General features: G+C 47.5%; 1 protein-coding gene and 1 pseudogene across 1 annotated transcript; one reads left to right on the top strand and one right to left on the bottom strand.

The window, feature by feature from the left end:
• Positions 1-5,707: 5,707 nt before the first annotated feature.
• Positions 5,708-25,662, top strand: Stip1 (stress induced phosphoprotein 1). The gene is made up of 14 exons (XM_076558349.1): positions 5,708-5,854; positions 12,414-12,623; positions 13,316-13,457; positions 13,589-13,730; positions 14,681-14,849; positions 17,775-17,901; positions 17,994-18,096; positions 18,271-18,391; positions 20,525-20,621; positions 21,601-21,725; positions 23,998-24,034; positions 24,148-24,251; positions 24,465-24,637; positions 25,203-25,662. The coding sequence occupies exons 1-14, from the start codon at positions 5,846-5,848 to the stop codon at positions 25,273-25,275; spliced, it is 1,632 nt and encodes a 543-aa protein (XP_076414464.1). The 5' UTR covers positions 5,708-5,845; the 3' UTR covers positions 25,276-25,662.
• Positions 8,664-9,555, bottom strand: LOC107401652 (small ribosomal subunit protein uS5 pseudogene; annotated as a pseudogene).
• Positions 25,663-26,158: the final 496 nt, after the last annotated feature.

Here is a 26,158-nt window from a genome sequence, read left to right as displayed (position 1 = left end):
TGTCTCAAATGAAACACAAGAGGCTAGGGAGATGGCTCAGAGGATAAGAATGCTTGTTCTGCAAGCATAATGACATAAATTCAAATCCCCAACATTGTAAATGGACCTCGAAAGCTCACTAGTCAGCAAGCTTAGCCAAAACAGTGAGCTTCTCATCCAGTGAAAGAGCCTTTCCCAAGACAATAAAGCAGGGTCAGTGAGTGACTCAGCCAGTGGAGGGGGCATTGGATCAGGGAGGAACTGACTGAGAGAGGCTGTCACTACCGTCCTCTGCCTCCTAAGGCCACCTGGGTGAAGGTAGATGTTTATGAGACAGTTGATTTAAAGTGAACAAAAAAAAAAAATTTTAAGTAATTTTTGTATGTTGAGACAGGATTCTCACTGTGTTGCCCAGTTGACCTGGAAATTGCTGTGTAGACCAGTCTGGCCTTGAAATATTTGACTTGGTTTTTGCTGAATTTTGAACTTACATTAATCAGAGGTTTAAACGGTTATATAATATTTGGGCCTGGAGAGATGGCTCAGATGTTAAGAGCACTTGTTCTTGCAGAGGACCCAGGTTCAATTCCCAGCACCCACATGGCAGTGGCTCACATCTATAACTGTCCATATTTCCAGTTTCAACACCCTCTTCTGGCCTCTGTGGGCACTGCACACATTGCAGTGTACAGATATACATGTGAGCAGGAACACTCATACACATAAAGTAAAATATCTAAGAAGAAAATTTAAATTAACAAAGATTATATAATAATATATAATTTTATGTTTTCTTTTCTTGAGAAATGAAATGGGAAGGTATTGAGGAGATATTTATTCATTTATTTATTGCATATATGTGTGGTGTATGTGTACACCTCTCTACCTGCTAAAACGTGTGTAGGCTTACGTGTATGTGGGTGCACGTGCACATGTACACTTACATGTGGAGACTTGAGGGTAACATTGGTGTCTTTGCTGATTCTTCTCCTGGTATGCTTATTTTATTTTATTTTTGTTTATTATTTCTGTGTGTGTGTGTGTGTGTGTGTGTGTGTGCAGGTACCCAAGGAGGCCAGAGACATCAGAATTCCTAGAGTTGGAATTACAGGTGGTATGAGCCCTGTGATATGGGAGCCAGGAACTGAACTCAGGTTCTCTGCAAGAGCAGTACATGATCTTGACTGCTATGGCATCTTTCCAGCCCATATTTATATTTAAATATATGTGTACATATGTGTATGCATGTTATGGAGGGATAACTTTTAGGTTCGTACAGAAGCCAGAGGCATCAGATCCCTTGAAGCTGGAGTTCTAGGCAGTTGTAATAGGCCAGGCACAGGACCTGGGAACCAAACTGACATTCTCTGCAGGAACAGTATGTAATTTTAACTACAGAATCATCTCTCAAGCCCCTGCCCACCTTGTTGAGGCATCGGGCTTTTTCTGTGGGTTCCAAGGAGTGAAGACTGAAGTTGGGTCACCAGGCTTGTGCATCAAGTCATTTTAGTAGCTGACCCCGAATGCTTATTTTGTTTGATTTATTTAATTTTATTATTAAATTTGTACTTTGCCTGCATGCATATATGAGCACTGTGTGAGCGTTTGCTGCCCACAGAGACCAGAGGAGAGCACTAAGTCCCTCGGAACTGGAGTTACAGACAGTTGTAAGCTACCATGTGGATGATGGGAGTGGGACCCAGGTTCCCTATAAGAGCAGCAAGCGCTTTAACCATTGGGCCAGCCCTCCAGCCCTTGGTCTGCATATTTTCATCCAAAGAACTGCATTCTTCTTTAGTAAATGAAATTGTAAGGTGGCTTAAGGAGCACTCTGCAGGTTTGCCAGCCGATGAGATAAAAAATTCAAAAGGCCAAAGGAGCTGGGCATGGTGCTGCACACCTGTAATCCTGGCACAGGAAGGTGGAGACAGGAGGATCAGCAGGTAAAAGCACAAATGCCTGACAACTTGAATTCAATTCCCCAAACCCAGGGTGGTAGAAGAGAACCAAATTCTGATCTCCACGTGTGTGCTCTATCACACATCATATATCACACATATATCACACACACAAAACAATGAATAATAAAATAAACTGCTAGAGACGGATGTGGCAGCTCACATCTGTAATCCCAGCACTTGGGAGGCAGAAGCAGAAGGACCAGAAATTGGAGGCCAGCCTCGGCTATGAGAAATTCTGTCTCAAAGACTTCTATAAGGCCTGGTATGGTGACACCTTTAATCCCTGTATTTGGGAGGCCGAGGCAGGTGGATCTCTGTGAGTTTAAGACCAACCTAGTCTATATAGCAAGTTTCAGGCCAGGCAAGGCTCTTTAGTGATACCTTGTCTTAAAAAAAAAAAAATCAGCCGGGCGTTGGTGGCGCATGCCTTTAATCCCAGCACTCGGGAGGCAGAGCCAGGCGGATCTCTGTGAGTTCGAGGCCAGCCTGGGCTACCAAGTGAGCTCCAGGAAAGGCGCAAAGCTACACAGAGAAACCCTGTCTCGAAAAACCAAAAAAAAAAAAAAAAAAAAAAAAAAAAAAAATCAAACAAAAAAACTTTTAAAAAAGGCTTTAGCCTTAAGACAGGGTTGAAGAGATGGCTCAGTGGTTAGGAGCACTTAGGCTCTTACAGAGGACCTGGTTTTGGTTTCCAGCACCCACATGGTAGTTCACAATCTCTTGTAACTCCAGTTCAAGGGGATCTAATGTTCTCTTCTGTCACTCATGGGCACCAGGCATTCACATGGTACCTAGACATACAAGTCGACGAACACTCGTACACATATCCCAGTGTCCGGAGATGTTATCCCAGAAACTGAGGCTCCTTCCTCATGCAGTGGTTCCCAGTTGAGAGATGATGTGACTCCCTCCTCCTTGTGGAGGTTCTCAGCTCCTGTTCGCCAAGGCCAAGGTGGAAAGACAGGAGGCCCCATCCATCACCTACCCTGCTGCACACCAGTCTCAAGACATGACCGGGGAGCACAGGCTGGGGAGCACCTTGAAAAGTATCATACAGCGTTGTCCCCTCTCACTCTGGCTACCACATCAGGGAGTCAACACACTTTTCTTCATTGCAGTCAGAGGTGGAGGTGCCAGGTCCCTCTAGCTATGGGGCTTGCTCGTGGACTGGGTGTGAGGCGTGAATGAAGAGACTCAAGGAAGCTGGGGATGGTAGTTCAAGCCTGTGGTCCCACCACTTGGGAAACTGAGGCAGGAGTCCAAGTTCAAAGTCACCCCGGGGCTACACAGCTAGAGCTCTCTGGGAAAAAAAAAATCAAACATGCATTCAGTTTCCAGACAAAACTACTGGAGGGCTAGTGATGTCACTATTGAGGGGCTACCAGGCTGGAGGACAATATTGGGGTGTCCGCCAGACACCAGGGGAAGAAGTCAGGAGGCAGCTAGTCAGACATGCCTGGGAGGTGGGAGTAGGCTCTGAGATGGAGCTGGGATTCTAGGAGTCATCTGAGATGGTATTTATAGGCATGAGGCTGGTGGAGACGCCCAGCCCCTCTGCTGCCCTCAGCTGTCTGGTTAATGATTAGATAATTACCACTGTTCTGGTCCTCCCAGCATCTGGCGTAGGGCCTGGCACTCCATGTAGGTTCACAGGAAATGAAGAGAGCTCTCCCCTCCTTTTTTTCTCCCCCAACTTTCCAAACTCATCAGAACTCAGCCTCTTTGCAGGAGACCCAGGAGTCAGGACCACAGAGATTAGTGGGCCTCAAAGAACCCCTCAACAGAACCTTGTCTTTAGTGGGGGAAGGAAGCCAGGGTTATCTCAAGTCCTCACTCCAGCATCCCAAGATCCCCCAGAATCCTGAGCAACAGCACTGCTCACTCCACACCACACTGCCATTAAAAGGCCGCTGTACAAACTGGGAGTTTGCTCTGTAAGGACAGTGGTCTCGAGCTGACACAACCGTCCCTGACTTCCCTCCACTCTCAACAGCAATATTCTGGAACACACAGGACACTCGGGGACGCACGGGGCCAGCCGTCTCTGTGGTGACACTGCTGTGTCCTAGGGACCCGGGAGAAGGGGACATTGATTTCCTTGACTCAACTCTCAGCTCAGGTTAGGGGTGTGGAAACTAAGGTAGTGGAGCTGGTGAGAGCTCACATTTCCAAGTGTTCAGCCTGACTTTACCGTGGCACTGGACGCTCAAGCTTCAGAGTGCCTCAACAGTCTCCATCTGAAGATCCACACCGTGTTCTTTTTTATTGTGTAGGTACACGTGCGCATATGTGGTGGTCAGAAGTCAACGTAAGGTGTCTTCCTCAATTTATTTGAGCTTGTTTATTTGTACACACGCATGTGCGTGCATGTGTGCCTGTGCGTATGTGTTTCCTGTATGTATGTCTGCGCACCATCTGTGTGTTAGAGGCCAGAATAGGTCACTGTCCCCTTGTACTGGATTTTTGGTCAGTTGTGAGCTGCCATGCTCGTTTTGGAAACTGAACCAGAGTCTTCTGCAAGAGGAGCAAGGGTTCTTAATTGCCAACCCACTTATTTCTTCAGCCCCTCCACTTTCATTTACTGATTTTTTTTATTGAGGGTTTGAGACAAGGTCTCACTGTGTAGTGGCTCTTGGCTGTCCTGGAACTCACTCTGTAGACCAGGCTGGCCTCAAACTCTCAGAGATTCGCCTGCCTCTGCCTACTGAGTGCTGGGATCCTTTAAAGAGCAGGATACCATCCTAACTAACTACTGAGCCATCTCTCCAGCCCAACATAACTTTTTTGTCGTGCGCCCCCCCCCCCCCCCAGATAGGCTTTCTCTGTGTAGCCCTGGCTGCCCTGGAACTCTCTTTGCTGACCAGGCTGGCCTCGAACTCACAGAGACCCACCTGCCTCTGTCGCCCGAGTGCCGGGATTAAAGGAGTGCGCCACCTCGCCCGGCTCTCCTGCGGTGATCTTAGCCGAGGCAGGAGAACTAGGTATAAGCGAACATTTGATAAGGGGTAACCGATTGGAAAGGATGTGCATTGGCGCCCCTGGCACAGAGAGGGCACCAGAGTCCACCCCTCACCCCTGCCCTCCCCAGACCCGTCCTCAGCCTCCATTGTTCCGTGCACCGCACGGCGAGCCTGCAACCAGAGTGGCAGTTCTGCAGGCAGGACGCGGGCACCGAGCTTGCACCTGAACTCAGAGGCGTGCGGCTCCGCTGACGACACCGCTCAGCCGAGCCACCGCGGGGAAAGCACCGGCCCGTCGCCGCCCGCTAAGACGGCCACCCAGCCGGCTGACAGTCGCGGGCTCTGGGAGAACAGCCGGTCGTCAGGCTGCAGGCAAAGCCGGTCCGACGCAGGACGCCCACGAACCACCCGCCGAGCGCCCCTTGGCCGAGCAGCGGCCTAAACCAATCAGGGCCAAGTGTGCCCAGTTTCCACTCCACCCCCAACACACACCCAATTGAATTTTTTTTTTCTGAAGGCGGTTCCGTCAAGGAGTCCTTCAGCCCAATGAGAGTCGTGGAAATTTCCAGAAAGAACGGGACCAATGGGCGCGGCCAGGTCAGGCACAATTGACGGACTCACCAACCAATCCGTGTCGTCAAGGCCCGCTCCTCCCTGCCATAGGCGGGGCTTATCGAAGACCGACCAATCCCGAGGTGCAGGGGAGGCAGGGCTGGCGAGAAGACCCGCAGAGAACCAATGAAAGAGAAGCGAGAATGATTGACTGGATCTAAAGCCAATAGCAGAGGAGCATAGAGCCCCCTGGACGCGATCAACCAGTGAGCAGGCAAGGAAGGGGCGGGAACCGGGGGGTCCCGGCAGCTTCTAGTAGGTTCCAGAAGGCGGCGCGTGCGGTTGGGAACGCGGAGCGGACGAATTCGATTCAACGGGGTTCCGGGCCAGGCTATGGAGCAGGTGAAGGGGGAGGGGCGGCCGGGGCCCCGGGGCAGCGCAGGCCTGACGGCGGGGAGAGGCGAGGGGTCGGGGGCCGGGCCGCGCGGCCGAGGCCAGGGCTTGAGGGCCGCGGTCGGGCGTGTGAGGGGAGAATGGCGAGCGCCCGTCGCCCCCGCGGCCCGCCGAGCGGAGCGGGAGCGGGAGCGGGCCTGGCCGCGGCCCGGGCCCCGAGGCTTCTGGGTGCGGGGCCGATTCAGCGCGGGAGGCCCCCGTCGGCCGCGACGAACTTGGAGGGCTCCGGTGACCGATCACCTCGGCCGCCTTCGGGGAACAGGGCAGCTGCGTGCGCCCGGGAGAGGGGCCCGCGCTGCTGTGCAGGGGAGGCGGACGCGGACCGTGTCACCGAGTCTCCCTGCGGCTCGAGATGCATACGTCGCCCCCCCCCCCCCCCCCCGCGCTTTCCCTTTTTCTTTTTCTTTTTTTTTTTCTTTTTTTAAAATTTTATTTATTTTTTGTGGTGACTGGGGATCTGACACTTGGAAATTCGGGCTCCAGTTACACGGGATTTAGTGGTTAGAGACAGTTGTGAGCCGATAGTGAGCAGCCAGAAATCCCTGCCTCTCCTCGCTCAGCATCTAGGGCACGGAGTCGAACTTGCTGCCCTTTCCTTAGTGACTAGCTCAGGCCACAGTGGCCCGCAGCCCTGAGAGGCCTGGAGAGGTTTTGTTACCTTGGAAGCCGTCATTGAACTGTCCTGATTCACCCAAATGCTCACAAAAAAGAGAACAGCTTACTACTTTTAGTATGATGTACAAAGTAAAACCTTTTGTTCTGGACTAGCCACTGTAAGGGACCGTTAGGGCCTCCCTGCTTCCTTAGTAAGGCTGGAAATGGAGCACTTAACCAACTTTTTGTACCCTTGAAGTAATGAAGTTGTGTCTGGGATAGATAGGCTGCAGTACAGACCAAAAAAACCCCCAAAAACTCGCTTTTGGAATAAGCAACACTTTGTTAGAACAAAAAAGGGGCTCTTCTCTTCCTTCATTCATTCATTCATTCATTCATCTAGTATGTGGTGCTGGCTATTGGGTTCCAGGCCCTGGGTGTATTCAGAGCTATACATCCGCCCCACCCACCTCAGAAATAAAATCCTGCCAGCCATTGGACAAGTGTGCAAATACACATGTAGACTATAAGGGACTGGCTAAGCTCAGGACAGGATGGTAAAAACCTTGATGTGTAAGAATGAGAGCCTGAGCTGGGCAGTGGTGGCAAAAGCCTTTAATCCCAGCATTCATAAGGCAGAGGCAGGCAGATCTCTGTGAGTTCAAGGCTAGCCTGGTCTACAGATGGAGTTCCAGCACTGCCAGAGCTGTTACACAGAGAAGCCCTGTCTCAAAAAAAGAATGAGAACCTGAGTTCAGATTCTCAACACCCACCCAAAGAGTTGGGGGGAAAGAGGAGGATCTCAGGGCTCACTAGCCAGTCTATGCACTCCAGGCTCATTGAGACCCTGTCTCAAAGACTAAGGTGAAGAGCAGTAGAGGAAGACATCCTGACTTCAGTCAACTTCTGTTCTGTGCCCTGGCATGCACACAAGAAATAATTTTGTTTTTGTTTTTGTTTTTTAGGACAGTTTCTCTGTGTAGCTTTGGAGCCTGTCCTGGAACTTGCTCTGTAGACCAGTCTGGCCTTGAACTCTCAGAAATCTGCCTGCCTTTGCCTTCCAAGTGCCGGGATCAGACTTGTGCCGTCACCACCCAGAGAAATAAATTTGAATATTGAAAATAGTGCGTTTGAGTCAGGCCGGCAGTTAGTGCCTATGTTTAATCCCAGCATAGAGGCAAGCGGATCTTTGTGAGTTCAAGGCCAGCATGGTCTAAAGTTTGAGTTCTAGGACAGCCAGGGCTACACAGAGAAACCTTGTCTCCAAAAATAAAAATAAAAAAAAAAAAAGAAAGAAAGAAAAAAGAAAAGAAAATTGTACATTTGAAGAAGGGAGTTCTTTCAGGTAAATCCTACAGTGATGTATTGTTTGTTTATTTATTTTGAGACCGGCTTTCTCTGTGTATTTTTGGCTGTCCTGGAATTCACTCTGTGGACCAGGCTGGCCTTGAACTCACAGAAATCAGCTTGCCTCTGCCTCCTGAGTGCTTGGATCAAAGGCATGCACCACCACTCCTGGCATCATAGTTTACATTTGTAAAATTTATTTTTGCCAGGTGTAAAGGTGCATGCTTTTAATCCCAGCACTCATAAGGCAGAGGCAAGCTGATCTCTGTAATAGAACAGCCAGAGCTGTGTAGTGAGACCCTGTCTCAAGAAATACCAAAGGACATTATTTATTTACTTATTTATTTGTTTGTTTTTGTGTGTTGGTGTTTTTTGCCTCCATGTATGTCTGTGTGAGCGTGTCAGATCCTCTGGAACTGGAGTTACAGACAGTTGCAGGCTGCCATGTGAGTGCTGGGAATTGAATTCAGGTCCTCTGGAAGAGCAGCTAGTTGCGGTTAACTGCTGAGCCAACACATTTTTTAACGTCAAGTTTGGGGGCACAGACCTTTAATCCCAACCCTTGGGAAGCAGGGGCTAGCCTTGTCTACATAGTGGAGTTACAGGACAGCCAGAGCTACAGAGAGAGACCTTGTCTACAAACAAAGAGATGTATTTTTATTTGTATACCATGTACATTTGTGCCCATGGTGGCCATCGATGTGGGAGCCACCTGGGAGGACACTGAATTTAGATCTTCCAAAAGAGTGTCATATGCTCTTAACCTCTGAGCATTCTTTCTAGCCCCTCTAGTTTTGTTGTGTTTGTTTTTGTTTTTTAACAGATTTAATTCACTTTATTTTTCTTGTATAAAAACCCTTATGTGGTGGCCACAGCTGGAGCCTGAGTTCTCTGAACAGACACTCTGGTGTGGGTTTTCACAAGATGGTTAGTGAATTCCTGATAAGGAGATTTGGTGAACACAGTCTCTTTCCAGAGATGGGGGGTCAGGTAGCTGTAGGTCTTGGAGATGGCATCAAAGGTGGCCTTGGCAAAGTTGCCCAGGGTGGCAGTGCAGCCCCTGGCTGACGTGTAGCAGTCATCAATACCGGTCATCATCAGTAACTTCTTAGGCACAGGAGCAGAGATGATGCCAGTGCCCCTGGGGGCAGGGATGAGACGCACCAACACAGAGCCACAGCGGCCTGTCACTTTGCACGGGACAGTGTGGGGCTTGCCAATCTTGTTCCCCCAGTAGCCTCTCCGCACAGGGACAATGGAAGGTTTGGCCAAGATGATGGCCCCTTGGATGGCAGTGGCTACTTCCTTGGAGCACTTCACACCAAGACCAACATGACCATTGTAGTCCCCAATAGTGACAAAAGCCTTGAACCTGGTCCGCTGGCCAGCCCGAGTTTGCTTCTGCACTGGCATGATCTTTAGAACCTCATCCTTTAGGGATGCGCCCAGGAAAAAGTCAATGATCTCTGATTCCTTAATGGGAAGGGAGAACAGGTAGATCTCCAGGGACTTGATCTTCATGTCCTTAACCAGGTGGCCCAGCTTGGTGATGGGGATCCACTCCTTGTCTTCAGCTTTACTTCCACGAGCCCTGTGGCCTCGACCGCGGCCTAGAGGCTGTTGCCGAATCCTCCGCGGAAGCCGCCGCCACCTCCTAGTCCTGGGCCTCCGGGCCCTCCCACTGCACCGGCGTCGTCCGCCATTTGGTGTTTTCCTGAAGAAGTGTTTGTTTTTTGTTTTGTTTTATTTATTTATTTCTTCTGATTTTTTTTCGAGACAGGGTTTCTCTGTGTTGCTTTGGAGCCTGTGCTGGAACTCACTCTGTAGATCAGGTTGGCCTTGAACTCACAGAGATCCTCCTGCCTCTGCCTCCTGGGTTCTGGGATTAAAGGCATGTGCCATCACCACTCTGTTTTTTAATTTTATTTTATATGCATTGGTATTTTGTCTACGTGTATGTCTGTGTGAAGGTGTTGGATCCCCTAGAACTGAAGTTACAGACAGTTGTGAGCTGCCATGTGGGTGCTGGGAGTTGAACCTAACTACTCTGGAAGAGCAGCCAGTGCTCTTAACCATTGAGCCATCTCTCCAGCCCCTAGTTTTGTTTTTGGTTTTTCTGGTTTTTTTTTTTTTTTTTCCCCCTGAGACAGGGTTTCTCTGTGTAGCTTTGCACCTTTCCTGGAACTCACTTGGTAGCCCAGGCTGGCCTCGAACTCACAGAGCCTTGCCTGGCTCTGCCTCCTGGGTGCTGGGATTAAAGGTGTGTGCCACCACCGCGGCTCCTAGTTTTGTTTTTTAACAAGGTAATTTGCCCCCAGTTTATTTCCTAACGATTGATTTCCTGTCAATGCTCATTTGAAAAGTATTTTTTCCAAGTGGAGTGTTGAGCTCATGCCTATAAACCCAGCACTCAGGAGGCTGAGGCAGTAAGCCAGCCTGGGCTACATAGTGAATTTCAGGCCTGTGTAAAACCCTTTCTCTAAACAAGAGCTAACAAAGTCAGCTTCCTCTTTATATCAGTTGAATGGAGTTTTCCACCTTTTTCTCCGTTGGCCTTCCTTTAAAGGGATGGAATTTTGGCAGTTTCCTGTGCCTTTGCTTCTCATCCTCCTTCCCTAAAAATACGGTCTCTTTCCCCTTCCTAAGTGCTGAGATTACAGGGCAGACTCAGCTTACCTTTGCGTTAGGATCTCTGCTCTATGGAAGTTCCTATGGTATGCCTGGGTTTCTAAAATCATCTGAAGGAAGTGAATTCTATGTCAGTCTACTGAACCATGAGTGGATGATAGTTTCATAATAGGTACTGTAATAACTTTAGTACAGCTTTGACTCAAAATGGGTTGGCCTTGCTTGATTGTGTTAGAGTCTCATGTATCCCAGGCTTGCCTTAGACTTACTGTATATAGCCAAGGAATGACTTTCTTATTTTCCTTTCTGTGCCTCATAAGTCCTGTAATAACATGTATGTGCATGTAGGTCAAAATGTCTGGTGCTGGAATTCAACCTGGGGCTTCGTTTACCAAGTGAGCTAAATCCACACCCCAGTGGCATAAGTGTATATCCTACTCTGCTCATTGTGCACTCTGTGCTTGCATTTTAAAGGGAGCTGTGAAGGTATAGTTTTAGCTAGACTTATAGGAAGTTTTAGCATTTGTTAGTTTGTTTTTGTGGGGGGAGTTGTTACTGTTTTTCCAGACAGGGTTTTTCTGTGCCTTTCTGGATGTCCTGGAATTTGGCTCTATAAACCAGACTGGCCTTGAACTCAGAGATTTGACTGCCTCTGCCTCACAGGTGCTGGGTAGGATTAAAGGTGTATGCCATCACAGCCTGGCAATGAAGTTCTTGACCTTTTGTAGGTCAGCACTGTTAAGAAAAACCCATTATACACACACAGATAATGAGGAGCACTTGTAGATCTCTAATCTCAGCTAGTGGGTGTCCAGAACAAGATCTCAAGTTCAAGGCTAGCCTTTGAAATTAAACTGAGACTGTCTCAAAGTGTTATGAAGGGAAGGGAGGAAACTTGTGGCTTTGTGGTGAACTCCTCTTAAGCAAGGTCTCTTCACTTTATAAAGCTCCTTGGCAACTAAAAGAATGGGATGAGATGATACTTGTCTTCATCCTCTCCTCTCCTTCCTGATAGAGTAATAGTAAAGCATTGATGGGGACTAGCTCTACCCTTAAGGGACAGCACAGTAAACTCCCATTTGGCTCTTACTGATAATGGGATATGAATTATGGCAGTAGAGCCATAATAAGCATAGAGGAATAGAGGCCTCTTCTCCTGAGGCTTGTAGGGCACTAGAGTAAATGTGTGTGTTCAGATGTGCATATGGTGGAGGTTGTAGGACAACTTTGTGGAGTTGGTTCTCTTCTCCACCCTTACTGTCCAGGTTTCAAACTTGATTGTCGGGCTTGAGTGTTGATCACACTGAGCCATCTCATTGGGCGCCCGTCTTGAGTTTTTTGAAACTGGAACTCGTATTCTTCAACCTCAGCCTTCTGAGTACTGGGAGTGCAGATTTGTGTCACCATGCTTGCTGCTCAATCATGTATCTGAGCATGCGTAGCTCTTCCTGTACTCATTTTACCATTCAGCTCTTTGAAAAGCTTACAAGTGAGTATGCTTTTCTTTTCTTTTCTTTTTTTGTTTGTTTGTTTTTGAGACAGGGTTTCTCTGTGTAGCTTTGTGCCTTTCCTGGATCTCACTCTGTAGACCAGGCTGGCCTTGAACTCACAAAGATCCACCTGCCTCTGCCTCCTGGGTGCTGGGATTAAAGGTGTGAGCCATCACCGCCAGGCTGAATATGCTTTTCAGAGGAAGCTTGTGTTGTGCCGGAGGGGCTGAGTTCTCTGTTGACCTGAAGTCGACTTCATGCTCCTGCTTTCGCTTTTCCTGCTAGCATCCAGAGATGTGGGAGAGTGTGGCTGGATTAGCATTTTTCTCTCTTGATCAGTAGTAGCCAGCTAGTTAATACTTAGGAAGAGTAAGTATAACCTAACACCCCAAGAGAGAAGGAATGTTATTTGGAGTGAGGCTCTATTGATGCCTTCCTTTTCTCCTCAGGTGAATGAACTAAAGGAGAAGGGCAATAAGGCCCTGAGTGCTGGGAACATCGATGATGCCTTACAGTGCTACTCTGAGGCGATTAAACTAGATCCCCAGAACCATGTGCTCTATAGCAATCGCTCTGCGGCCTACGCCAAGAAAGGAGACTACCAGAAGGCCTATGAGGATGGCTGTAAGACGGTTGACCTGAAGCCCGACTGGGGCAAGGTAAGCTGGAGAGTTGGGCTCTGCAGTTTTCCTAAGGACTTTGGGTCTGGTCTGTGGTCCCTTTTTAGCAGGTCCTCCTGACCTGTCTGCCCACCCTGTCAGAAGTACCCCTTGAAGGTGAACACTTAATTCACCAAGTCTTTACCATCGGTAGTAAACAGGTTTTCTTAGTTGTGCTGCTAAGAAATAAAAGAGTGTTAAAGAAGCTGACAGCACCTTTGTCTGCATCCTTTTGGTATCATCATTGGGGTTGAATCCTTTCCCTGTTCTCTGGTTGGCCTTTATGCAAGTATCATTTGGGTCTAAAAAGTACATGCCTTTAGTCCCAGCACTTGGGAATTAGAGACAGGTGGAGTTTGAAGCCACCTGGAGCTACATAATGAGACCCTGTCTCAGGAAGGGTTGGGGGTGGTGAGATGACTCGGTTGTTAAGAGTACTGGCAGCTCTTCCAGAGGACCTGGGTTTAATTTTCAGTGCCCACATGGTGGCTCAGAACTGTAATTCCAGTCCCAGGGAATCCAGTGCCCTCTTCTGGCCTCAGTAGACACCAGGCACACACAGATCAACATATGCAGGGAGAACACCCGTACATACAGGTTAAATAAATAAAACAAACCCTAGTAGGTTTTTTGAGTTTATCTGAATTTACCTGTGTATGACCTCTATTTTCTATAATGTTGGGGGTATTAAGGGTTATTCAAGAAAAGCAGCAGCTCTTGAATTCCTAAACCGGTTTGAAGAAGCCAAGCGAACCTATGAAGAGGGTTTAAAACATGAAGCAAATAACCTCCAGCTTAAGGAGGGCTTGCAGAACATGGAGGCCAGGTTGGCAGGTAAGTGGTCTTTTATGTAATGGGATTAATTTTGAAAACAATCCTGCCCTCCCCCAAGTGAAGGTGGTGGGTAATGTCATGGTAACTCAAGTAAACATTTCATACTGATGCACTTTCCCTCGTTTGGACAGAGAGGAAATTCATGAATCCTTTCAACTTGCCTAATCTGTACCAGAAGTTGGAGAACGATCCTAGGACAAGGACACTGCTCAGTGACCCTACCTACCGGGAACTCATAGAACAGCTACGGAACAAGCCTTCAGACCTGGGCACGTAAGTAGAGGCAACAGGAACTCCGGCAGAAGAAGCTCTCTGGTCTGAACCACAGGTTTTTCTGCCTTTGCTTTTTTGCCACTGAGTAGGGCAAGTTTTGTAATTTGCATAGAAAGGGTTCAATAGCTTATAATAGCACTCTGGAATGTTTCTTACAGACCTGCCTCTTCTAGAATTCTAGCTTTGCTTATTTTTGCAGTCCTGAAGATCAAACCGAGTGCCTTGCCCATGCTAGGCAAATGTTTTGTCTCTGAGCTACATGCCCTGGCTCTAGCCATGTATCAGTGGGTGAAGACCATCTATGCAGTAACCTGTTAGCAGTGAATAGGTTAAGAGCAATTGTAGAACCCTCTTAAGTGCCAGATTAAAGGGATACACCATCATATCTGGCTTGTCTTGCCTTTTTTGGTTGGTTGTTTGCTTTTGGTTTTTAGTTTTTTTGAGACAGGTTCTTTGTAGCCCTAGCTAACCTGGAACTCACTTTGTAGATTAGGCTGGCCTTGAACTCACAGAGATCCGCCTGCCTCTGCTTCCTGAGTGCTGGGATTAAAGGTGTGTGCCACCACCTCCTGGGCTTGTCTTGCTTTTTATTTTTTCTCCTTTAGCTGGAGTTACAGACATATGTGAGCCACCTGATACGGGTGCTGGGATCTGAATTCTGGCCCTCCTAGAGGCACTCTCGGTCACTCTTAATCTTTGAGACATCTCCCCAAGTCTTTGTTTCTCTTGAAAATTTTCATTTTTATTCTTCCAAATTATTCGTGTTTGTGTCTATATATGGGAATGTGCATGTGAGTGCAGGTGCCTGAGGAGGCCGGAGATGTTGGGGTCTCCTAAGCTGCCCCGTATGAGTGCTGGGAAGGGAACTTGAGTCTCTGAAGAGCTGTGTGCTTTTCTTAACTGTGGAGACATTTCTTCAGCTCGTTCTCTTTTTTTTTTGATCAATCCAGGAAAATACAAGATCCACGGATCATGACTACTCTCAGTGTCCTCCTTGGGGTTGATCTGGGCAGTATGGATGAAGAGGAAGAGGCAGCAACCCCCCCACCCCCACCTCCTCCCAAAAAGGAGGCCAAGCCAGAACCAATGGAAGAAGATCTTCCAGAGAATAAGAAACAGGTCTTATTTTTTTCTCCTCTAAATTGTCATGCATTTATATACAGCCAAAACAATTAGAAATAAGAATATTAAATGGGTATGGCTACAGACTGTAGCTGAGAAATGGTTTGAGGCTGGGGATGTGGCCCAGTTTGTGGAATACCTGCCTAGTATGCATGAAGCTCTGGATTTGACACTTTCAGAAACAGTTTTATTCTGCATCCCAGGCTGGCTTTAAACTCAGGATGATTGTCCTCCTAATTGATGGAATTAGTAAGTTTTTATGTTTTATTTGGTTGATCCCTGTTGAACAGGGTTCTACTATATAGACTAGACTGGCCTTGAATTCAGAGATCCACCTGCCTCTGCCTCACAGATAACTGGTATTAAAGGAGTGTGCTTTATTTTTATTTTATGTGTGTGACTGTTTTGCCTGCATGTGTATGTCTCTGCACCACATTCATGCCTAGTGTCCATGGAGGCAGAAGAGGTTGTCAGATCCCTGGAACTAGATTTCATATATAAATCTGTGTGGGTCCTTTGCAAGTGCTTAACTGCTAAGCTATGCCTCCAGGCCTACCACCCTCATAGCTCGTGTGCATTGGTGTTTTGCCTGCATGCATGTCAGTATGAGGGTATTGCATCTCCTAGAACTAGAGTTATAGACAGCTTTAATGTGCCATGTGGGTGCTGAGAGAATTGAACCTGGGCCCTCTGGAAGAGCAGCCAGTGCTCTTAACCACTGAGCTCTCTCTTCAGCCTCCTGGCTTAATTGTTTACATGGGTTCTGAGAAATTAAATTCAGATGCTTGTGTCTGCAAGGCAAGCACTTTGCCAACTGACTTACTCGCTCTCTGCAGCCCCATAGTTTTGAGTACTTGGTATGTTCCAAGTTACTTGAGTGGCTGAGATAGGAGGATCACCTAACCTGCTGGTGTTTTGAGACCCATCTGGGTAACATAGTGAAATTGTGCCTGAAAGAAAAAAAAAATTAGTTAATACATCAGAGGGTCAGTGGAGATGGCTTAGTCAGTAGGTAAAGGCATTTGTTGCCAAACTTAACCTGATTTCCCTCCCTGAAACCCACATGGCAGAAGAGAGCTATTTTGCAAGGTGTCCTGTTGGGCAGCAGTGGTGCACACCTTTAATCCCAGCATTCGGGAGGCAGAGCCAGGTAGATCTCTGTGAGATCGAGGCCAGCCTGGTCTACAGAGTGAGATCCAGGACAGCCTCCAAAGCTACACACAGAAACCCTGTTTGGGGGGGGGGGGGCGGGGACACACCATCCCTTGACCTCCATACATATACCATGGCACATGTGCTTACATACATAAATAGATAAATTAATAGGGGCCTGGAGAGATGGCTCCGTGATTAAGAACAGTTGTTCTTGCAGAGGACATGGGTTTGATTCCCAGCATCCACTTGGTGACGAACTCCAGATCTGGGGATCTGATGCCATCTTCTGTCCTCTTTGGGCACCAGGCATGCATGTGGTGTACAGAGAGAGGTACATGCATGCGAAACTCTCATACACGTAAAATATTTTTTAAATTAAAAAAGATGAGAATTTTTATTTTTATTTATTTTTGCGACAGGGTTTCTCTTTATAGCCCTGGCTGACCTTGAACTCAGATATTCCCTTGAACCTGGGAATGTTGGGACTAAAGGCGTGTGCCATCACAGGGCCTCTTTTTAATTTTATTTGTATGAGTATTTTACCTGCATGTGTGTATCTGCGCCACGTGCGTGCCTGGTACCTATGCAGGTCAGAAGAAGGTGTCAGATCCTCTGGAACTGGAGTTAACAGATGAACAGTTGTGAACCACTATGTGAGTGTTGGAACTGAACTCACTCTGGTCTTCTACAAAAGCAACAAGTTCTCTTAATTGCTCAGCCAACTCTCCAGCCCCTAGAAAAATACTTTTATAAATTGATATATAAAATAGATAAGAATGAATGCCTATGGTTACAGGAGGATCATGAGTTAGAAGCCAGACTGTCAGGCAGATCTCTTGAGTTCAAGGACAGCCAGGGCTATACAGAGAAACCCTGTTTTGAAAACTAAAAAAGAAAAAAGCCAACCTGTGTTACATGGAGACCCTGGGTTTTTTGTTTGTTTGTAGTATATTTATGGAAAAGATACTCTTTATAAGCCATTTCCTAGTAATGCTGAATTTCTGAGTGTTTCAGCAGTGAAAATGAACCCTCATCACATGCTGCAAGCATGAGCTCTGAGTAGAGCAGACAGAATTGTGAGGGGTGCTGGTTCCTGCTGGGATCCAGGTATGGTGTCTGCATCCGTTCTGAGGCTTTGGCCTCCTGATTGGATGTGGTGGATGTCCACTTAGCAACACTCTTCCAGAGCAGGAGACGTGTGCCTAAAGAATTGTGTTTCCCTTCTCGTAGTCAGGAACAGCAGATTGTTGCCAAATTTAGTACCCTTAAATGGGTGAGTGTTGGTTGCTCAGGGTGTCTCAGCTGGAAAAAGGCCCTCTGTGTGGGTGGAGAGTGATGCTGCAGACTCTTCTGTTCCTGTGGCCCTTTCTGATCCTCTTACCATGCCTGCTCTTCCCTAACAGCTAAGATCTCAAGATAGCCACAACAGCCAGCTTGTGGCTAAAAATCTGCCACCAGATTATAACCAGCATCTTCAGTTGATTTGAGTTAGAGATTTTCTCTCCTTCAGAGAAGCCTTTTACTGCCTGGTGAAGATCCAAGATGGGAAAAGGCAGTTTCAGGGTCAGAAAGTGAAGTTCAAGTTCACTTTAACCCTCACCACTTGACTCTGGCTGGTGTGTGCAGAGGCCTTTTCAAGGGACAACTTACTTCCTGGTCATGTTGGTGGCACATGCTAATTGACACCAGTGACAGAGTGTGAACTCTGCGGCTATTGCTGTCATCTGGTATAGATGCTACTAAGCACTCTTTTCCAACCCCATTTAGGCACTGAAAGAAAAAGAGATGGGAAATGATGCCTACAAGAAGAAAGATTTTGATGTGGCCTTGAAGCATTATGACAGGGCCAAGGAACTGGACCCTACCAATATGACTTACATAACTAATCAAGCAGGTGAGGCCCAGAAACCAGTGACAAGAGAAGCCGGCAGGCACTCCTGAGGGAAGAAACGAGGACTGACTGTTTTCTCACCCTTCTCCTGGCAGCTGTACACTTCGAGAAAGGGGACTACAACAAATGCCGGGAGCTGTGTGAGAAGGCTATTGAAGTGGGCAGAGAGAACCGAGAGGACTACCGACAGATTGCCAAGTATGCCACTGAACCAACCCACTGAGGGCCGGGTGGAGGTTGTGGGCCTGAGGCCCTGTTGAGAGGGTCGGGCTTCTAGGCTGCAGTGCCAGCTTTGCTGGTGTATTTCCTTTGAGGTCTGACCTTGCATCTAACTCTGCTCTCAGCATGCTTTTTCCCTCTTGTCTTCATCAGAGCTTATGCCCGAATCGGCAATTCCTACTTCAAAGAAGAAAAGTACAAGGATGCTATCCATTTCTACAATAAGTCTCTGGCAGAGCACCGAACCCCAGACGTGCTCAAGAAGTGCCAGCAGGTGGGTCTGACGAGAATAGGGCTATCATGTCTTTTTTCGAGACAGATTTCTTTGTGTATATAGCCTTGACTGTCCTGGAACTAGCTCTGTAGACCAGGCTGTCCTTGAAGTAACAGAACGAATACCTGTCTCTACTTAGGAAGGAAATGCTCTGGGCCTGTTGGCAAGGTTCTAATATTACTGTTACAACTGTGTTTTTCCTTATCATTTTGGAGGGATTGTTAAGACAGGGTCTCTATTATGTAGTCCTGGAACTCTGTGTAGACTAGGCTGGCCTTGAACTAACAGAAATTCACCTGCCTCTGCCCCCTGATGACTGGGATTATAGGCTTGCACCACCATGCCTGGTCTCATTTAATAATGTAGGGGAGTGTCTTAAACTCTTCTGTTGTTATGAAGAGACACTGTGACCAAAGCAGCTTTTTTTTTTTTTTTTTTTTTTTTTTTTTTTTTTTTTTTTTTGGCCAAAAGCCGTTTATTGAAGGAGGGAGGAGGTCTTAAATACAGGCTTACAGCACAATGGGAGAACCCCAGAGGGCAGAAGTTTGCTACCAATGTTTTAAAGCAATTTTTATAAGAGAAAACATTTAATTGGAAGGCTTTCTAACAGTTTCAGAGGTTTAGTCCATTATCATGGGGGAACATGGTAGCATGTAGGCAGGTGCTGGAGCAATAGCTGAGAACAATATTCTCATCTGTAGGTAAAGAGACAAAGAGACTGGGCCTGGCATGGGCTTTTGAAACCTCTTTGAAACAGTTCCACCACCACCCTACCCCCATAACTAAGCATTCAAATAGATGAGCTTATGGGAGTCTTTTTTTTTTTTTTTTTTTTGAGATAGGGTTTCTCTGTGTAGCTTTGGAGCCTGTCCTAGAACTCGCTCTGTAGACCAGGCTGGCCTCAAACTCAAAGAGCTCCACCTGCCTCTGCCTCCCAAGTGCTAGGACTAAAGGCGTGCGCCACCACCTGGCTTGGGAGTCATTCTTACTCAATTCACCACAGGCAGTAATTTCACGATTTGTCAAGTCTAGCATGGTGGCACATGACTATTATGAGCTAAAGATAGCAGTTCAAGACCAGCCTGGGTAGCATAGTGAAGGTTCCCAACTGGAAGGTTCCCAGCCGCTGCCAAGAAAAGTCAGAAAATTAAATTGTGCTATGTTTTACTTTACTTTTATAGAATTGTTCTCTCTATCTATCTATCTCTATCTCTATCTCTCTCTCTTTCTCTCTCTTCCTTCAATGGTTGTTTTTAACATCTTACACATGTATTTGTTTGGGGGTAGGTACATGCCACAGTGTAGGTATGGAGGTCAGAGGACAACTTGGGGTGGTCAATTTTCTCCCACCAGCTTGGCAGCCCCATCATGTAGGCCTGGGCTTTTGTTTGTTTTTGTTTTTTTTTCTTTTTGAGACAAGGTTGCAAAGCCTAAGCTGACCTCCCATGACCTTGAACTCCTTATAATTCTGCCTCTACCACGTGACAGCTGAGATCACAGGTATAGGCTGCCACAACAGAGTTCTGTGCTACTGGTGTTTGGATGTAGGGCCTCAGTGTATGTTAAGCAAGCACTCTACCAGCTAAACTACATTCCTGCTGGGTGGTGGTGACACACACCTTTAATCCCAGCACCCGGGAGGCAGATGGATCTCTGTGAGTTCGAGGACAGCCTGGGCTACAGAGTGAGATCTAAGACAGGCTCCAAAGCTACACAGAGAAACCCTGTCTTGAAGAGAGGAAAAAAGAAAAGAAATATTAAAACAGGGAGAGTATTTTTGTGGTGCCTATGTGCTCCACCAAGCAACATCCCCAGCCTGGGAATGAGATGGAAATCTTGCTGTAGAACTCTGAAAATCAAAATCCTAATTAGGGGATCACCCAAAGGGCTCAGCATGTTAAGACACTTGATCACCAAGCCTGATGCCCTGATTTCAGTCCATAAAACTTATATGTTGCAGGGGACTTGAAGTCCTCTGATCTTCAGATGGCGCTGTAGTGTGCAGACTCGTGCACACATGCATACACATAAATGTAAAAAAGAAAAGGAAAAAAATTTTTAAATTCTAATTTGTCAGTGTTCTGGATGTTTGTGAGAGTTTGAATTACTATGCCAATGATGGTCTTTTTTTAGGCAGAGAAAATCCTGAAGGAGCAGGAGCGGCTGGCCTACATCAACCCTGACTTGGCTTTGGAGGAGAAGAACAAGGGCAATGAATGCTTCCAGAAAGGTAGCAGCAACCCTGTCCATGAGGCCTGGCTCTGCTGTGTGTGTGACTTCCTGTGCCTGCTTGCAGGACACACTTCAGGAGAGGGGAGGGCGACTTTTGGCTATCATAAAGTTCTCTTTCTGCTGAGTGTTGTGACTTTGGGGAGTTTTTGAGACAGGGTTTCACTGTGTAGCTCTGACTGTCCTGAAGCTCTCTCTGTAGACGAGACTGACCTCAAAACTCAGATTCACCTGCCTCTACCTCCCAAGTGCTGGGTGTACACCACTACCGCCCAGCCAATTTTGGGGTCAGAGGTGACTTGTGTTTTTAATCCCAATACTCAGGCAAAGGCAGGAATTCTTGAATTCTTCAGGCTTGTCTACAAAAAGGGTTCAGGCAAGCTGTTGGCACTTAGTAAGACCCTGTCTCAAAAAAAAATCCAGGGGCTGGAGAGGTGGCTCCAAGGTTAAGAGCACTGACTTGCGCTTCCAAAGGACCCGAGTTCAATTCCCAGCACCCACATGGCAGCTTACAACTGTCCGTGACTTTAGTTCCAGGGGACTGGATACCCTTACACAAACATACATGCAGGCAAAACACTAATGTTCATAAAAATTGGGGAAGAAAATTTTTTAATCTCTTTTTCGTGCATGGAGCAATAATTGGAGTTGAATCTAGTGTATTGACCATGTTAGGTAAGCTGTCCACCACTGACCTATATTTTCAGTCCCTAAAAACCTCAGTGTGAGTGTGTACACATGAAATCCCAGCAACTGGGAGACTGAGACAGGCAGATAACTTGGGGTCCCAAAACAGCTTAGGTTACAGAGTGAGATCCTGTGTCAAAATAACAGAAGTAAATCATCCTTAGTTAGCTGGACATGATGATGCACACTTAAAATCCTATCACTCAGGAGGCTTGAGATAGGGCTGCAGCCTGAGCTACATAATGAGTTCCAAGCCAGCTGAGCTGATAGAAAATGTCTTTATATCTGTCTAGGGGACTACCCCCAGGCCATGAAGCACTATACAGAAGCCATTAAACGGAATCCAAGAGATGCCAAACTGTACAGTAACCGAGCTGCCTGCTACACCAAGCTCCTGGAATTTCAACTGGCGCTCAAGGTGAGGCCTGGGGAGTTCTGCTGGGGTGGAGGGGTTACTTACAGTGAGACCTGGAGTTACTGTAAGGCTTTGCAGGGGCCAGACCTCTCCTTTCTGTCCTCTCCTTAGCAGGTTAACGTTCTTATTAAGATTCTAGGTTGACAGTATGTGGTGCTTATAGAAAATTGGAGGCCTGTGTCTGCCTGACTCCAGCCCTTAAAAATCAGTGGTTGAGCTCAGTGGTAGTGGCACATGCCTTTAATTCTAGCATTTGGGAGGCAGAGGTAGGCGGATCTCTTGAGTTCAAGTCCAGTCTGGTCTACAGAGCTAGTTCCAGGACTGTGGCTCCTCTGCCTTCCCTGAATCCCCTGGTGCTTTTTCCTCCCCAGTCTTAATGTTTCTTCCTTTCCTGTCTTCCCCCGCTTTTTTTTCTTTAATGTGTGTGAGTGTTTTGCCTCACAAAAGTATATGTATGTATGTGTACCAGATATGTGCCTGGTATCCTCAGAGGTCAGAAGAAGGCATTGGATCCCCCTAGAATAGGAAATATGGACAGCTCCAAGTTACCAGGTGGGTGCTGGGAGCTAACTCAGGTCCTTGAAGAATAGCAGCTACTTTTCCATCTCTACAGCCCCCCTCCCCTTTTTTTTATTTTATTTATTCGTTTTTGGAGACAGGGTTTCTTTGCATAATATTCCTGGAACTCACTTTGTAAACCAGGCTGGCCTTGAACTCAGTGAGATCTGCCTTCCAAGTACTTGGATTAAAGGCGTGTACCACCACCACCCTGCTGTTTTTAATATTCTCTTTTTTTAGTTCATGCTGACTTTAAACTCATCATTCTTGTCCTCAGCCTCTTTTTTTTTTTTTTTTTTTTTTTAAGATTTATTTATTTATTATGTATACAGTGTTCTGTCTGCACATATCCCTGCAAGCCAGAAGAGGGCACCAGATCTCATTACAGAGATTGAACTCAGGACCTTTGGAAGAACAAGCAATGCTCTTAACCTCTGAGCCATCTCTCCAACCCCGTCCTCAGCCTCTTGAGTGCTGGTGTTTATGCCAGTAGCTACCATACCTTTTAGCAAGCTTTGTTGTCAGCCACCAGCTTGCAAATAATAACATAGAGACTTCTTGTTAGTTATGAAAGCTTAGCCGTAGGTTAAGCTTGTGCCACTAGCTCTGATAACTTAAAATAGCCCATTTATATTAATCCACGTTTTGCCTCATGGCTTTTTACCTTTCTTTCCTTCTGTATGTCCAGCTCCCTTCATGTCTTGTTGGCATCTGATGCGTGCCTAGATTCATCTCCTCCTTCCTTTCTCTCTGCCTGGAAGTCATGCCTATACCTCCTGCCTAGCTGTTGGCTGTTGAGCTCTGTATTACACCAATCACAGCAATACATCTTCACACTGTGTACACACATCCCACAACAAGAGCTGGCCTGTCTGTGAGTGCTTGTGCTTGAAGGCCAGTGACGACCTCAGAAGTTTTTCCTCAGGAGCTGCAGGCAGGGTGTGTGTCTTGAGGTTTGGCTGCTGCCATTGAGCCCCAGCAGTCGCTTGTCTGCTTCCCCAGCACTGAGATTACAAGTGTTTATTGCCAGGAGAGTGAATGCAGTCCTTCATCCTTGCCATCCCTGACTCGCAAGCTCATCAGCTCCTGAGCTGTTTTTGTTTTGTGAAAGGGTCTCACTAGAAGAAGCCCAGGCTGACTTCTAATTTGAAGTCCTCCTGCCTTGCCTCTCAACTTAGAGTTTTGGTTTTGATACCACTATCTTTGGGGAATCGCCTGAAAATGACATCACTCTAGTTAGGGTTGCAAGGGTGCTGTCAAAACCTGAGTGGCTTGTGAGACAATGGCAGCCCTAGGAGGTTTTGAGATAGTCTCATGAACTCTGGCTGGTCTGGAACTCACTCACCGAGATGATTTATTTCAGTTTCTGCTTGTCCAAAGTATGTAAGGCTTTTTGAACATAAGTCTGAAGGCAGCCAGTGTCATTTGTGTGTTTGCTCTCCAACAGAAGTGTCCTACCGTTGGTATTGCCATAGCACAGCCTTGAGTCCAGTGCTCAGTATTGGGATGGTGACCTGGAGCTTGCTTTCCTAGTCCTCTCACCCAGCTTTCTCCTTCTTGTTTAACTTGCTCTCTAGGAACCCAGGGGTCTGGATTTGACAGGAGCAGCAGAGTCAAAGCCAAGACCTCTGACTCCTTAGGGCACAGTAGCTGGCTACTGAGCACCCTGGAGGGAAAAGAGCCTAATTACTTTCCTTCTTCCTTCCTTCCTTCCTAGGACTGTGAGGAGTGCATCCAGCTGGAGCCTGCCTTCAGTAAGTGCCCTGATTGCCCCCAGAGATCAAGGTTAAGGATTTGGGGTGTGTAGCAGAAGGGGGAGGGGGAGCCCACAGCCTAGAGCTATTGAATTGGTACCTCCTGTTTGTAGTCAAGGGTTACACACGGAAAGCAGCTGCCCTGGAAGCCATGAAGGACTATACAAAAGCCATGGATGTGTACCAGAAGGCGCTAGACCTGGACTCGAGCTGTAAGGTAGGCTGCTGCTGGCCTGCAAGGCTCATCCCACCTATTTCCCCTGGGTGTTTTCTGTGGTCCTTCATGTACTCCCTCCCACTTCAGTTGCTTCAGTGTCTGTCTCTCTTCCTTTCCCTTTGTCAGAGAGCTGTTACTTTGGACCTGCTGAAGCAGTGGGCCAGGTAGTGTTGTTGTTGACTCTTGCCTCTCTCTGTGTTTTCTGGAATGTAGGAGGCAGCAGATGGTTACCAGCGCTGTATGATGGCACAGTACAACAGACATGACAGCCCTGAGGATGTGAAGCGGCGGGCCATGGCTGACCCTGAGGTGCAGCAGATTATGAGTGACCCAGCCATGAGGCTCATCCTGGAGCAGATGCAGAAGGACCCCCAGGCTCTGAGCGAGTAAGTCCATTGGGGGTGCTGGGGAAGTGAGAGGGATGTATGTGTCCAGATAGAATTTTGTCTATCTTATCTTTAAAGATGAATTATTTAGGTTATGTGTATAAGCATTTTGCCTTTATGTATGTGTGTATGTATACCGCGTGTATGCCTGGTGCTTGAAAAGGTCAGAAGAGGGTGTCAGACCTCCCTTAGAACTAGATTATAGAGGGTTGTGAGCTACTGTGTGGGTGCTGGGAGCCAAACCAAAGTCTACAAGAGCAGTAAGTGTCCCGAGCCATCTCTTCATCAATAATCCATCCCTTGAGCCCTGAATTGTGTCGATCTTAACTGAAAAGGTGGACAGTGCAGAGGCTTTCTTTCCTGATTGTCTGACAGCCTAGGGTTCTGTTGGGAAGGCCGTTTTTGCTAGGCTTACAGGTGTGCAGGCACACAGTAGGACGGCAGGCAGGTTCTCCTGGCACTGGGTCATTCATTTGAGCTTGCTCTGAGAGCCAGGGATCTTGGGTGGAGGGAAATAGCAGCTAAGAAAGAACAAGCTTCAGATAACTCTATCTTCTCTCCATAGACACTTAAAGAACCCTGTAATAGCACAGAAGATCCAGAAGCTGATGGATGTGGGGCTGATCGCAATTCGGTGATAACTTGCTTTTCCCTCTTCCCTTCGCCAATGTGGAAAGGCGAGCTGGGATGGTGGCGAGCAGCACTGGGCAGAGGGAGGGAAAGAAAGGCTTATCTTTATATTTATACATGCCTGCAAGGAAGACAGACTCATCCAGCGCCACCTCGGGCCCTCTCAGCACACGCATGGTCTCTTCACTGCTGCCCTTGAATGTCCTTCCCTGCCCTCCCCCAAGCCCCCGTCACTGTCTCGGCTGCTCCCTTATAGTTGGTTATTTTTTATTTGGGGCAGTGGGTGCATACGGGGAGGGGAGGATATTCTTCCCAACCTGGGGTCCCAGCTGTCTTCACTTGTTGTTACCCCATGTCCTTCAATAAAACAAGCCAGTCAGGCGTGGTTATATGTTGCTGTGGTCTCCAGTGACTTTTTCTTCCCTAAAGACACGGTTGCAGCCGGGCGGTGGTGGCGCACGCCTTTAATCCCAGCACTCGGGAGGCAGAGCCAGGCGGATCTCTGTGAGTTCGAGGCCAGCCTGGGCTACCAAGTGAGTCCCAGGAAAGGCGCAAAGCTACACAGAGAAACCCTGTCTCGAAAAACCAAAAAAAAAAGACACAGTTGCTCTGGTTTGGGACCCTGACTTTCCTCCTTCCTGGTGCCTGAAAAGTGAGTTGTGTTTTGTTGGGATGGCCACTAGGTGGAAGTGTTGCTCAGCAGCTGAAGACCTGCAAGTTGATCAGCTTTGAGTGGATGCTCATGCTGTTCTTGGCAGTACAGTCTCACTAAACCAAATAGATAGATGCAGAGAATGCTAGACCCAGCCTAGAGCCCCAGTGGATCAGGAAGCAGACCTGAGATCAGTGCTGCCAACAGCTCCTGCTGCCTAGCCCGTGGAGAGCCTGGTT

The sequence above is a fragment of the Peromyscus maniculatus genome, chromosome 1 (genome assembly GCF_049852395.1).
Source record: "Peromyscus maniculatus bairdii isolate BWxNUB_F1_BW_parent chromosome 1, HU_Pman_BW_mat_3.1, whole genome shotgun sequence".
In the NCBI taxonomy this organism is placed as follows: Eukaryota; Metazoa; Chordata; class Mammalia; order Rodentia; family Cricetidae; genus Peromyscus; species Peromyscus maniculatus.
The sequence above is the reverse complement of the archived record's forward strand: the minus strand, read 5'-3'. Positions and strand labels throughout refer to the sequence as shown.

Coding starts and splice junctions, on each gene's coding strand:
- Stip1 (XM_076558349.1), top strand. Junction 14,850..17,774: donor TTCCAGAGAATAAGAAACAG/GTCTTATTTTTT, acceptor AACCCCATTTAG/GCACTGAAAGAAAAAGAGAT. Junction 24,252..24,464: donor ACCTGGACTCGAGCTGTAAG/GTAGGCTGCTGC, acceptor TCTGGAATGTAG/GAGGCAGCAGATGGTTACCA.